Source organism: Pseudophryne corroboree, chromosome 6 (assembly GCF_028390025.1).
Source record: "Pseudophryne corroboree isolate aPseCor3 chromosome 6, aPseCor3.hap2, whole genome shotgun sequence".
NCBI lineage: Eukaryota > Metazoa > Chordata > Amphibia > Anura > Myobatrachidae > Pseudophryne > Pseudophryne corroboree.
The window spans coordinates 137,592,252-137,605,301 of NC_086449.1; the positions used below are offsets into that span (position 1 = coordinate 137,592,252).

A 13,050-nucleotide genomic window follows, 5' to 3' on the forward strand; every position below is an offset into this window, starting at 1 on the left:
CACTCGCGACCAGGGCCAGTCCCTCCCTAGCACGGTACTCCACAAGCTCTAGTGTAAGAATAGGCACTAAACCAAGGGCTGTATTCAATTGAAGTTGGAAGTTCCGACAGGGCGGAAAGCCGGCGTTTTCCGCCAATGATCGGAACTTTCCGACATTTCAGTAGTCAATTGAAGTGGCAGTTTTCCGCCCTGTCGGAAATTCTTACAAGTCGAAAAACACATGGATGAGTGGAATCTCTGCTAATCCATGTGTTTTTTTACAGCGGCGCTGTTGAAAATGGGCCATCTTCGACCATTCATTTTTGCCCATAAGAGAGGGCAGAAATGAATGGTCGAAAGGGGAGGGGAAAACGGGCGAAAATGGCCTGCTTCTGAATAGGCTGCAGTCGGATCCTTTTCGTCAGAGAGGATCCGACTGCAATTGAATATACCCCCAAGTGTTTCCCTCGAGCAGGTACTACACTTGATCTTAGCCAAAAGGCTCCAAGCACTGGTGCTGCACCTGTGTGCAATGACATCGCAGACCCTGTCAGAAAGGGGCTCAGCTGGGTTGCATCCGGAATGGACCCATGTATAAAATCCCAGGTGTGACCCGGCTTTTTAATCGGAAAGCTGTATAAGTCAGTTTTGTCCACTTCAACATTTATGTGCTAAAAACAATGATTTCGTAAAAATCAATATTGTGACCATGAAATCAGTGATTATGCAAAGCATTGACGGCAACTGACAATAATAACCCTAAAAATTCTTGGTTGGAAGGAAGAAACATTGTATCATGTTATATATAACACTGGCCCCTCCTCTGTGCAAGTCACAATGAATGAGTCAGGCAGGTAGGCCTGTGCTCTCTTTGCTGTGTGTGACATAGTGGGAGTTACCAGGGGGAAGAGGACACAAGCCCAGCCCCATTCTCACTGTGTACAGAGTGCAGCAGCTTCTCACAGGCAGCCCATTGCACAGACAAGCACCAGACATGTGGCTGTATCTTGTAACTGGGATCTGCATCATCTTTATTATCCTCAAGGCTTGGCTAGGGGGCCGAGGTCCTAACCCCTTTGCTGTGGACACCAGAAGACCCCCAGGACCTGTGGTGTTTGATAAGGGGTTGAAGAGAAAAGTGATAAAGAATGGTAATACAATACAACCAGCAATACAATACAACCAGTTGAATGTTGTTTCACCTCTACTGCACTTTGTCATGTGACCGGTGAATAGACTAATTGCTGACGGTAGTGAATCTAGTATAATAGTAGCTGAGATGAACAATATTGTTATATTTTCTGCATTTTACTATGGCTACTGCTAGCATACTAGCACCATAGGCAACCAGTTCTGGGAGTTAATGCATTGTACACATGACAAGGAGGCGTGGGTGCTTATATCAGATGCTACAGCCAGAGGAACACAGCTCTCTGTAGCTTAGCAGTTGTTGTCCATGTACAATATACAGTATACCTGATTGTATAAGTGGAGGTGAAGAATGTGTTGCATGGTGTAACACTAACTGCGGTGTAGATTGTTCCGCATTGTGATCCAGTTAAAAATAATAAAATAGATGGTCCTTATTAATTTTCCGTTCTGTACATCAGGCTTATACAGAATGTGACACTACCTGCTGTGGAACCACACACCCAGGCATGCGCTCTGTAAGGTGCAATTATGTATGTGTGGTTATTTGTAGTTTCAGAAAACTGTTTAGTTACCAATTACCCACCAGTGTTGTGTTTATAACCAGTTTCAGACCTTAATTTGTGCTGGAGTGTAGAGACACATAGTCCCAGCAATTCTTTTGGCCCCAAATGTTTCAGGGGGAGATTTATCAAAGCTTGGAGAAAGATGAAGTACCAGTAATCAGCTCCTGGCTGTCATTTTTTTTTAAATCACAGCCTGTAGAATGACCATTATATCCCTTTCACACTTAGGGGTACATTTACTAAGACAGAGAAGTACTAAGCAGTGAGCCAGTGGAGAAGTTGTCCGTGGCAACCATTCAGCTGCTCTATAATTTTACAGTATGCAAAAAAAGTGCTGATTGGTTGCCATGGGAAACCTCTCCAGTACCTTTCTCCACTCTTTTCACTGCTTAGTACATCTCCACTTTAAGCTTCTAAAACAGAATTGGTGATGTTGCCTACAGCAACCAATCAGATGCTGTCTGTCATTTCTCTATTACCTTTTAGAAAATGATAGACAGCATCTGATTGGTTGCTATGGGCAACATCTCCAATTCTCTGTTTTAGAAGCTTTAGTAAATTTACCCCTTAGGACCAGGGAAATTGCCAGGTCTATTAATGGGTGTAGTATGGCTGACCGGCGGTCAGCTTACCGACGCCGGGATCCCGGCAGCATACCGACGCCGGGATCCTGGCGGGGAGGGGCGAGTGCAGCAAGCCCCTTGCGGGCTCACTGCGCTCGCCACGCTGCGCTCGGTGGCGACCTGCGGTCGCCACGGGTTCTATTCCCACTCTATGGGTCTCGTGGACACCCACGAGTGGAAATAGTCCCTGTTGTTCGGCATGCCGACCATCGGGATACTGAGCCGGCGGGATGGTGGAGGAGGTCATGTGACTGTCGGTCAGCAGACCGGCGGTCACATGAATACCACCCCTATTAATACCTCTTTCAGAAATGCATCAAATTCCCAGGTTTATGCATGTGAACCCGGGATTTTGATATGTCTGAAAGGAAACAACTAAGTCCTGAGTCTGCAATCCTTCTCCCGACCAGGGTCATTGGGGGTCATTCTGACCTGTTCGCACGCTAGCTATTTTTTTGCAGCGCTGCGATTAAATAGTCGCCGCCTATGGGGGAGTGTATTTTCTCTTTGCAAGCGTGCGAACGCCTGTGCAGCCGAGCAGTACAAAAAAGTTTTGTGCCGTTTCTGAGTAGGTCTGAACTTACTCAGCCGCTGCAATCACTTCAGCCTGTCCGGTCCCGGAACTGACGTCAGACACCCGCCCTGCAAATGCTTGGACGCGCCTGCGTTTTTCCAAACACTCCCAGAAAACGGTCAGTTGACACCCATAAACGCCCTCTTTCTGTCAATCACCTTGCGATTGGCTGTGCGAATGGTTTCTTCGTTAAATCCATTGCCCAGCAACGATCCTCTTTGTACCCGTACGACGCGCCCGTGCATTGCAGTGCATACACATGCGCAGTTTTGCCGAGTTTTGACCTGATCGCAGCGCTGCAAGAAATAGCTAGCGTGCGATCAGGTCGGAATGACCCCCATGGAGCGCAGCCCCGGGAATTTGCCGTCATTCTAGACCCGCCAATTTCCCCGGGTCTGATGTCTGAAAGGGGTATAACTGGTAAATTCTCGAGTCTCAGCTCAACCCTGGTAAAGTCGGAGACCCAGGACAAGTCCTGAGTTGTTTCCTTTGACACACAAAAAATAAATCCCGGGTTGTTGAGCATTCACATGTAAAAACTCAGGGTTTTTATGTAAGGGGTAAATTTACTATAGCTTCTAAAAGTGAAGAGGTGATGTTGCCCATAGCAACCAATCAGATTCTATCATATCCGAGGATACAATAAAGAAATGATAGATGCTATGGGCAACATCACCTCTTTCCGCTTTTGAAGCTTTAGTAAATTTACCCCTTTGTGTGAAAGGGATGTCCGAAGCTACTTGGTCAGTGCTTTATCTCTTGCAAACATTTCATAAATATCCCCCTTAATGCTTAAAGATAATGTTTAATATATTGCCAGCGTTTGTCATAAACATTTGAGGTCTATCTCTTGTTTTACCTAAATTCCATTTGTTTTATTTTTCTATAAATGAAGCTTAGCCTATACTAATGCCCAGTCTATTATTATTATTATTATTATTATTATTATTATTTTATTTTGTAACCGTTTCTTATATAGCGATGCAAATTCCATTGCGCTTTACAATTGGAAACTGTGATAAAACAAAACTGGGTAATAGAGTCATAGAGGTAGGAAGGCCCTGCACACAAGCTTACAATGTATAGGGAAATAGGCATTGATACGCAAGGGTGGGTGAGGAGGGTTTAGTTTGAAATACCTACAATCAAAATCCCGATGGTCAAAATACAGACAGCAATGGACCGATGGTCAAAATCCCGACAAGGTCAAAATACCGACATATACAATACAGACAAAGGCAAAATACCATCATTTAAAATGTCGACAGGTCAGAAAGTCGACACAAGTTTTTCACTATTCTTTTTTGGTGTGTTTGTTGACATAGGTCGACATAGACACTGTATAAATGTACTGCGTCCCCTCACTTGGCTCGCTGCTCTTGCCATGCTTCAGGCATGGTGCCTCGCTGCGCTCGGAACACTATTATATTCCCCCCTCCAGGTCCACTGGGATGGTAAAGTATGAACAAGTCAGTTTCAATGAAAAAATCATGAAAAACTCGTGAACTTTTTGATCTGTCAACATTTTAAATGCCAGTATTTTGATCATGTCGGGATTTTGACCTTGTCTAGATTTTGACCGTCGGTCAATGATTGTCTGTATTTTGACTGTCAGAATTTTGATTGTAGGTAAATTGACCGCATCCCGGTGAGGGTATGTGTGGACTGTACAGTGTGAATGCAATTAATATGAAAGTTTATGAAAGGTATATGGGCGGTTCCGGAATATGATAAGCTTGCCTGAAGAGGTGAGTTTTCCGGTAACGCTTTACATTTGGGGACTAGAGGAGAGTCTTATACAAGGGAGGGCATTCTACAGAGTGGGTACATCCTGAAGAAAGTCCTGCAATTGTGGTTGGGAGCAAATGACGAGTGTGGATGAGAGATGTTCATCTTGTGAAGAGCGAAGAAGTCAGGTTGGAAGATACTTTGAGATAAGTGAAGAGATTACATTGGTGTAAGTCTGGTTAATGGCCTCGTGTGTGAGTAAAAGTATTTTATATTAAATATGGAGAATACAGGTAACCAATGGAGGGATTGAATCTGCAGAAGCTTATGAGTGTTAATAAGAGGGGAGTGGATAATTTAGGCAGCAATGTGTATGGGGAGGGCGGGGGGGTTTGCAGGGAGTATAAAGGATGTAATTGCTTTGAAGAAAATGCCATGGAGTGCAAGGAAGAAAAGCAATTTAGTTATTAGGTTTAGAATGTAACAAAGTTGCAATTATTAAAGGTAAACCTTTAAATATCTGTTTACTGGCATTGTTCAGCTGTTCAATTTGAAATACTTAGTGTTATGAACAATTTGTTTGTGTAAACTAGGGGTGGGGAACCTTTGGTCCTCCAGCTATTGTTGAACTTCATATACCAGCATGCCCTGCTGCAGTTTTACTTTTTGGTCATGCTAAAACTGTTGCAGGGCATGCTGGTATGTTTAGTTCATCAACAGCTGGAGGGCCAAAGGTTCCCCACCTCTGATTGTAAACGAACATTGACTAGCACAGCTGGCCCTAGATTGCATCTAAAGGAAAATGATGTCTATGGTTAAAGGGGGTACACAGGGAGAGATCTGTGTTTAAAATCTAAGCAATCTGACTAGATTGTTTAGATTTTAAGCACTGATCTGTTGTGTGTATGCCCCCCAGCGATAGCCGCGCATCGCTGCAGCCGGTGTTAGATTGAGCCTGGCAGGCTCAATCTAGCGGGTCGCTCACTTCAGTGCTGTGTGAAGTGAGGGCCCCCCTCCCCATTGTCATCCCCCCTCGCTCAGCACATCGCGCTGTGCTGAGCAGGGGGAGAGATGTGTGCTGAGCGGTCTGTGATAAGATCGCTCAGCACGCATCTCTCCTGTCGGCACTGGCCTTAACAGTGAGTCAAATGTTTACCTGATAAAAGGTGATAAATTACACTGTATTTGACTATGCAAACATTATCCCAGTATTCCTTCATTAGCTATACCTCACTGAGCAAAATGGATAATGGGTGCAGAAAGTGAATACTAAGGTAGACAAAGTTAGAGGTGAGGGGTGAGAGTCAGGGCAAAATACACTGATAAATCAGACAGGGTTAACAGGGGTATAAAGGCAAATTGGCACAGATAATGCAGTGTGATTGTTATGAAGCCAGTACAAATAATGGGGGTAATTCCAAGTTGATCGCAGCAGGATTTTTGATAGCAACTGGGCAAAACCATGTGCACTGCAGGGGAGGCAGATATAACATGTGCAGAAAGTGTTAGATTTGGGTGGGTTATTTTGTTTCTGTGCAGGGTAAATAGTGGCTGCTTTATTTTTACACTGCAAATTAGATTGCAGATTGAACACACCACACCCAAATCTAACTCTTTCTGCACATGTTATATCTGCCTCCCCTGCAGTGCACATGGTTTTGCCCAGTTGCTATCAAAAATCCTGCTGCGATCAACTTGGAATTACCCCCAATATAACCAAAGAAGTTAAGTTTTTGCAGTGACCAATCAGGGAGTTCAGTGTTGAGCTTCCAGAAATATACGGGATGTGGTTAGTCGGCGGTCAGGTGATCTACCCCAGAATCCTGGCACCTCGCAGAATCCCGGCGCCAGAACCCTGATGACATCCCGATGGTAACGGTAATGGTGACGGTTAGGGTTAAGCACTACAGGTGGGGGTTAGCCGTAACTGCCAACCCCACTGAGTCTTAGCCCTAGCCGTCACCCCCTGTTATTAGCCTTAGCCGACACCCCCCACTATCTTAGCCCAAGGCTCCAGCCCAGACGAGTTAGGGTAGGGGGCAGGGGATGGGTAAATGAACTGGCTCGTCCCCTGTCGGCATTCTAAAATTCGGGATGCTGTGGTCAGTCATGTGACCATACGTATCCCAACCGTCGGCATATCATATCACACCCAATTATACAGGTAGTTGGTTTCTGTAGTGAAGAGTTGGTGAACTCACAGCTGTTGCTTTAAAGCAGTCATATTATTATTATTATTATTATTAATAACCTTTATTTATATGGCGCCACAAGGGATCCGCAGCGCCCAATTACAGAGTACATAAACAAATAAGCAAAACAAGAAAACAGTGACTTACAGTTCAAGACCATATAGGACAAGTGCATGGTATAGCAACATACTGTAGCTGCATCAGCAGACAACACTGAAATAAGGATCAGGGCGGCAGAAAACCGCGGGATTTGCTGCTGTGGAAGGGAGAATGGAGTAGAGTTTGTTTTTTTAATTTTCTCCTTATGTTCGCCTTCAGTTTAACGCTGAGATTATGTAAATTGCACTTTTACATTTTTGCACTTGTAATATGATTGCCCTTCCAGCCAAAGGCTATTAGAATAATAGAACAAGTTAAGTTTTAATGGAACAGATCAGAGGTAGACAACCAGCTGCTATGTAACTATACATCCACAGTTATGCTTTTAGGGCATGCTAAAACTGTAGCAAGGCATGCTGGCATGTGTAGTGCCACAGGTTGCCTGCCCCTTGAATAGGTTTTATTTTAGTACCGGTGATGTTTTAACAGTGTTTTTGCCCCGTCTCATTATCCTATTTGTACTGTTCTTCATTACAGTCTTCTCTCCTGATAAAGTTCCTGAGAAGCTGGATGCTATCGTTATTGGTAGTGGAATTGGAGGGCAAGGGGTAGCTGCGCTGCTCGCCAGGGCTGGCAAACGGGTACTGGTGCTAGAGCAACTGGGGAAGCTGGGAGGTTGTTGCCACACCTTCAATGAGAAGGGCTATGAGTTTGATGTGGGTAAGTATAAAGACTGGATTGCTGGGAGTAGTGCCCGCTGAGGGAACTGGGAAGATGATGACTGGATGATAGACACATATTTGATTTTTAATCTCAGGAATTCATTACATCGGTCAGTTAAATGAACATTCCCCAACGCGGATATTGGTGGATCAGCTGACGGACGGGCAGCTGCAGTGGTCTTTAATGGATGATCCTTTCGATGTGGTGGTGCTGGGGGATATGGCAAATGCCCGTCGTTACAACATGCGCTCTGGAACACAGGCATATACCGATGAGCTGAAGAAGGCTTTCCCAGGAGAGGAGAAAGTCATTGATGACTTTATGAGGCTTGTTAAGGTTAGTACAATTACCCTCCCTTAATTATCCCTCTAACCCCAGTAGCAGCTTATTAAGATCTGCCTGTTATATGGGATTTAGATGTATTTTGATCACACACTACAAATAAATATTCGGATGATCCAGCATTTGGTTTATTCAAAAAAGAAAATGGATGTAGGGTGCCACTAATCGCTGATGGCAGCGGCTATAAACAAAAGGGCATGGCCTGAGTTGCATGTAAAGTGATTACAGTTCCAGCAGTCAGAAATCCATGCATTCTGAGTTGGTCACATCTATGTGACTACACCGCCCCCAGCGTTACACTTGTTAGAGTAGTTGGCACCCCTTTTATCTGCATTTGCACTGGCCCCTGTACTTGGAGCCGAAGCTCCGACTGAAGTCACAGGTCTCTGCTTACACTCCCAAAAACACAGGGGCGTGGCTTTATAGGGAAGAGGCTTGGCTTCAGTTATCACCCTGTAGCTGTGCCCCCAGCAGTTGTGACCCCTATAACTGTGCCCCAGTAGCGCCGCTTACATACACAAAAAAAAAAAACCACAATACTTACCAGCCCTGCTCCCGATTCCCGACCGCTACTGCGCTGCCCTCCGTCTCTGGCCGCCAGCTCCTCTCTATGGGAGAGACATCATGACGTCTCTCCCATAGCAGCGCCGCACAGACAGTAGAGGTCAATTATGACCTCTAGTGTCTGTCACTGGAGCCGGCTGCAGTGGGCGCCCACACAGCCCACGGCGCCTGCTGCGGCCGGGAAGAGCGTGTCAGTAGCCGCTCTTGCAATGGCAGCGCCCTCGGAACAGCGGCGCCCCGGGAAAAAAGCTTGCTTGCCCGTGGCAAGAGCCGCTACGGTCTATATTTATATAGATATCACTATCTACAGTATCAGTGACACAAGTAAGAGGGTGGGAGCGTTTGGGTACAAGGAGGGGAAGAGAAAGGATAAAGGGGGGGGAGGGGAGGAACATATGAAGTGGGAGGTGAGAAGGGCACAGGGATGGTCCCAGAGAAGGGGCCAGCCCACAGTAACAAGACACACACACTGTAGGGACTTGAGCTGGGTGCAGGGGAGCTTGACTCTGTCCGAGTTAACCCTAGATAGTGGACGCACTGCACTCTGTGATTCAGTACATTGACTGGTGCCTCTCAAATGTTCTGGGGGGCGCCTTTGCGCCCACTCCCCCCCCCCCCCCCCCCTTCCCAGTTCCGACACCTATGGGTAATCGTAATATACTCCTTCTGACTCCAGTACTAACTCCATGATGATGAAACCTAAAACTACCTCTCCTTTCTTGACCTTTTCTCTTCTCTTGTGTGTCCAGCTGTCTCTCTGCTTTTTTCTCATGGATGTCACAATAGCTGAACATGTGTAACATAGTAACATAGTAATTGAGGTTGAAAAGAGGCAAAGTGCCCATTATGTTCAACCTGTATTCTGTATCAAGTTGAGTTGATTTTACTGTACCTGCTGAAGAATGTTTTATGTCTAGTTAACAACTCTAAGTCATGTTACACCCGGATTAACAACGTCAATGTTTAAAATGTTGTAACCTTGGATATCCTTTTCAATCAGAAATTCATCCAATCCTTTTTTAAATGCATTTACAGAGTCCACCATTACCACTTTCTCTGGCAAGGAATTCCTAATCCTTATTGCCCTAACAGTAAAGAACCCTTGCCTCCGTTGCATATGGAATTTTTTTTCCTCCAGCCTCAACAGGTGCCCACGTGTCCTAAACAGAGTTCTTTTAATAAATAATTCCTCTGATAACTCCTTGTAGTGCTCCTTTACACAGCTTATCATCCTTCTTCGGTCTAGAGCCTCCACGCCTCCCTACCTCTCCCCTGACCGCATTATACTCTGGTCTGTTGCACATACTCTCTGCCCGGGTGCCATCCTCAACTCCTCACTCTCCTTTTTATTTAAGTTTCACAAAATAATAGCATGAATGCAAAAATACTAAGGAGGTGTGCCATTCTGAAAATGAGAAAACCCATATAGCTTGCCAGCATCCTTTCCCTGTCACTGTGATTCCTGGCTCCTAAGCTACGCTCTCCAGTCCCCTGGTCACATGGTAGGGACTAAGGGGGACATTTACTAAGCAGTGAGCCAGTGGAGAAGTTGCCCCATCAACCAATCAGCAGCTCTGTATAATTCTATAGTATGCAAATTATAGATGTTACTTCAGTGCTGATTGGTTGCCATGGGCACTTCTCCACTGCCTCACTTCTCCGCTCTTATCACTGCTTTGTAAATGTCCCCCTAAGACACAGATTTATCAAGCCTTGGAGAATAACTATCACGGTAATGAAGTAACAGCCAACCAGCTCCTGTCATTTTTCAAACATAGCCTGTGATATTGTAGTTAGGAGCTGATTGGTTGGTGCTTTGTCACTGTGCTATTTCTCACTCTTCAAGGCTTGATAAATGGGAGCCTAAGTTTAAATCCATGCTGGTCTTGCAGTGATTCACTTTGGCTGGACCTCCCATAGTACAACCTTCTGTACAAAGTAGAGGCTTACACCACTGCTTGCCTCTCTTATGTCCATATGACCAAGCTCCAGCATGTCTGTCTAGTCAGGATGAGAGGAAGGGTGATGCCCATGGGATAAGAGTAGATTATGTAGATACTTCTCCTGCAGATCATAGGAAAAATTACAATTGCGCTGTATGTTATGTGTATATACAATATATTACAATATATACACATAGATCTAAGCAGGGGTGAAGCTAGGCTTTGTCACCCATGGCAAATATTTATCTTGGCCCTTCTCCCCATGGCATACACTAATCACCCTTGTCTTGCTTGGAAACAACTGTCAACATTCTAAAGACTTAGGGGTCTATATACTAAGCCTTGGATGGAGATAAAGTACCAGCCAATCAGGCTCCTAACTGCCATGTCACAGGCTGGGTTTGAAAAATAACAGGAGGTGATTGGCTGGTAGTTTATCTCCGCCCACTTTATCTCCATCCAAGGCTTAGTAAATAGACCCCTTAAATATATGTAAGATGAGGGAAAAATGCATGATTAGCCCCATTCCATTAATGTGCCAGCACCTGCTGCATTTATTCTGGGATTCTGTGGGGTCTTCACTTTTGAATGAACCATGAAGACTCCACAGTCTCTAGACCAGGGGTGGGCAATTATTTCAGCTGAGGGGCCACTTGACATTTCCTGTCAGTATCCGAGGGCCACATACAAAATAGCAGCTCCCCCCACTTGCCAAAAATATAGGGACGTGCTTCATGTGGAAGGGGTGTGGGCAAAAAATAATACAGATTCATATTAGGCTGCACAATAGTCTCCATTATTCAAATTGCGCCACACAGCGCCACTTACACACATTACACCAGATAGAGCCCCTTTTACACATTATGGAAGGTAGAGCCCCTTTTACACAGTACAGCAGGTAGAGCCCCCTTTTACACATTAACATTTTATTTAGGATAATTATTGTGCAGCAAGCAAATTATCCAGTGTCTTATGGCCCCTGGGGAAAGGTGTGACACAGTGACCGTACACGGGGAGGGTGGGTGACAGTGACAGAACACGGGGTGTGTGACACGGTGACAGAACACGGTGGGGGTGACACGGTGACAGAACACGGGGGGGTGTGACACGGTGACAGAACACAGGGGGGTGTGACACGGTGACAGAACACGGGGGGTGTGACACGGTGACAGAACACGGGGGGGTGTGACACGGTGACAGAACACGGGGGGTGTGACACGGTGACAGAACACGGGGGGTGTGACACGGTGACAGAACACGGTGGGTGTGACACGATGACAGAACACGGGGGTGTCACACGGTGACAGAACACGGGGGGGTGTGACGCGGTGACAGAACACGGGGGGGGTGACACGGTGACAGAACACGGGGGGGGGTGACACGGTGACAGAACACGGGGGGGGTGACACGGTGACAGAACACGGTGGGTGTGACACGGTGACAGAACACGGTGGGTGTGACACGGTGACGGAACACGGGGGGTGTGACACAGTGACAGAACACAGGGGGGGGGGGGGGTGACAGTGACAGAACACGGGGGGGTTATACGTGACAGAGCTAAAGATCTCTCCCCCAAACCTAAAAACAGACTGACGCCGCTGCCCACACACACACACACACACACACACACACACACACACACACACACACACACACACACACCCTTTCTTTCTCACTGGGGACTCTGGAGGAGGCTGCTACAACGCAGCAGCAGGGGAGAGAGGCGCCGCCGGCAGCTTGGAGGTACTGCAGCTCAGAGCAATGACAAGCAGCTCAGCCGTTCGGGCCGCTTGTCATTGCTCGTTGGTGGGAGGCAGTGGGCCGGACAGGATCGGTTTGCCCACCCCTACTCTAGACTCAAAGGTTACATATTGCTGCTTGTTCTACTCCTCTGTCCTTGATTAGAACTTATCTTGCATAAAGTGAAGTCTCAGCAGCAAAGATTCGGAGAATCCAACTCCTTTCTCAAGTTTGTGCCAGCATCTTATCTTTGTTTATGTAAACACGTCCTTTTGGCCCATTAATTATAGGATGGTTATGCCTGTCTACTGTATGTACTGATATGCAGTATACTGTAGACATAATAAAAGCTGATATGCAGTATAGACACAATAAAAGCTGTTATGCAGTGTATAAATAATAAAAACTGAAAAAATATTAGTGTTGTGAAAGTTTTTACTGGTAGTGTATACAAATACGATAAACATAAAAATGTATATACAACAGAAAAATTGCACTGATCCCAGAAATAAGTTTCTCACCCACTAGGGGATTTGCGGTGGGCAAAGAGCTTTTGTTCAAAAAGCAAGAGGGCCCCGGTAGTATAACACGGCACCACCGCAAAAGCCTTGTTTCCTTGGAGGCTGAGTAGGGAATTCAGTAGTAATTCAGTCACAAACAACGTCCAAACGACGCGTTTCGGAGAGAATCTCCTTTTTCAAGCTTCCATTTTTATGTTTATTGTATTCTTATTAAAAATAAGAATTTACTTACCGATAATTCTATTTCTCGGAGTCCGTAGTGGATGCTGGGGTTCCTGAAAGGACCATGGGGAATAGCGGCTCCGCA

The 13,050-nt window shown here is 45.8% G+C and overlaps 1 protein-coding gene across 1 annotated transcript in view; it reads left to right on the forward strand.

Annotated features, from left to right (window-relative positions):
• The first annotated feature begins 883 nt into the window (after nt 1-883).
• The window catches only part of RETSAT (retinol saturase), an 85,802-nt gene continuing 73,635 nt past the window's right edge, over nt 884-13,050 (forward strand). The window contains exons 1-3 of the mRNA XM_063931892.1: nt 884-1,130; nt 7,448-7,630; nt 7,728-7,969. Coding sequence (XP_063787962.1) covers nt 974-1,130; nt 7,448-7,630; nt 7,728-7,969 — 582 coding nt within the window. The 5' untranslated portion in view covers nt 884-973. The remainder of the gene's footprint in view (nt 1,131-7,447; nt 7,631-7,727; nt 7,970-13,050) is intronic.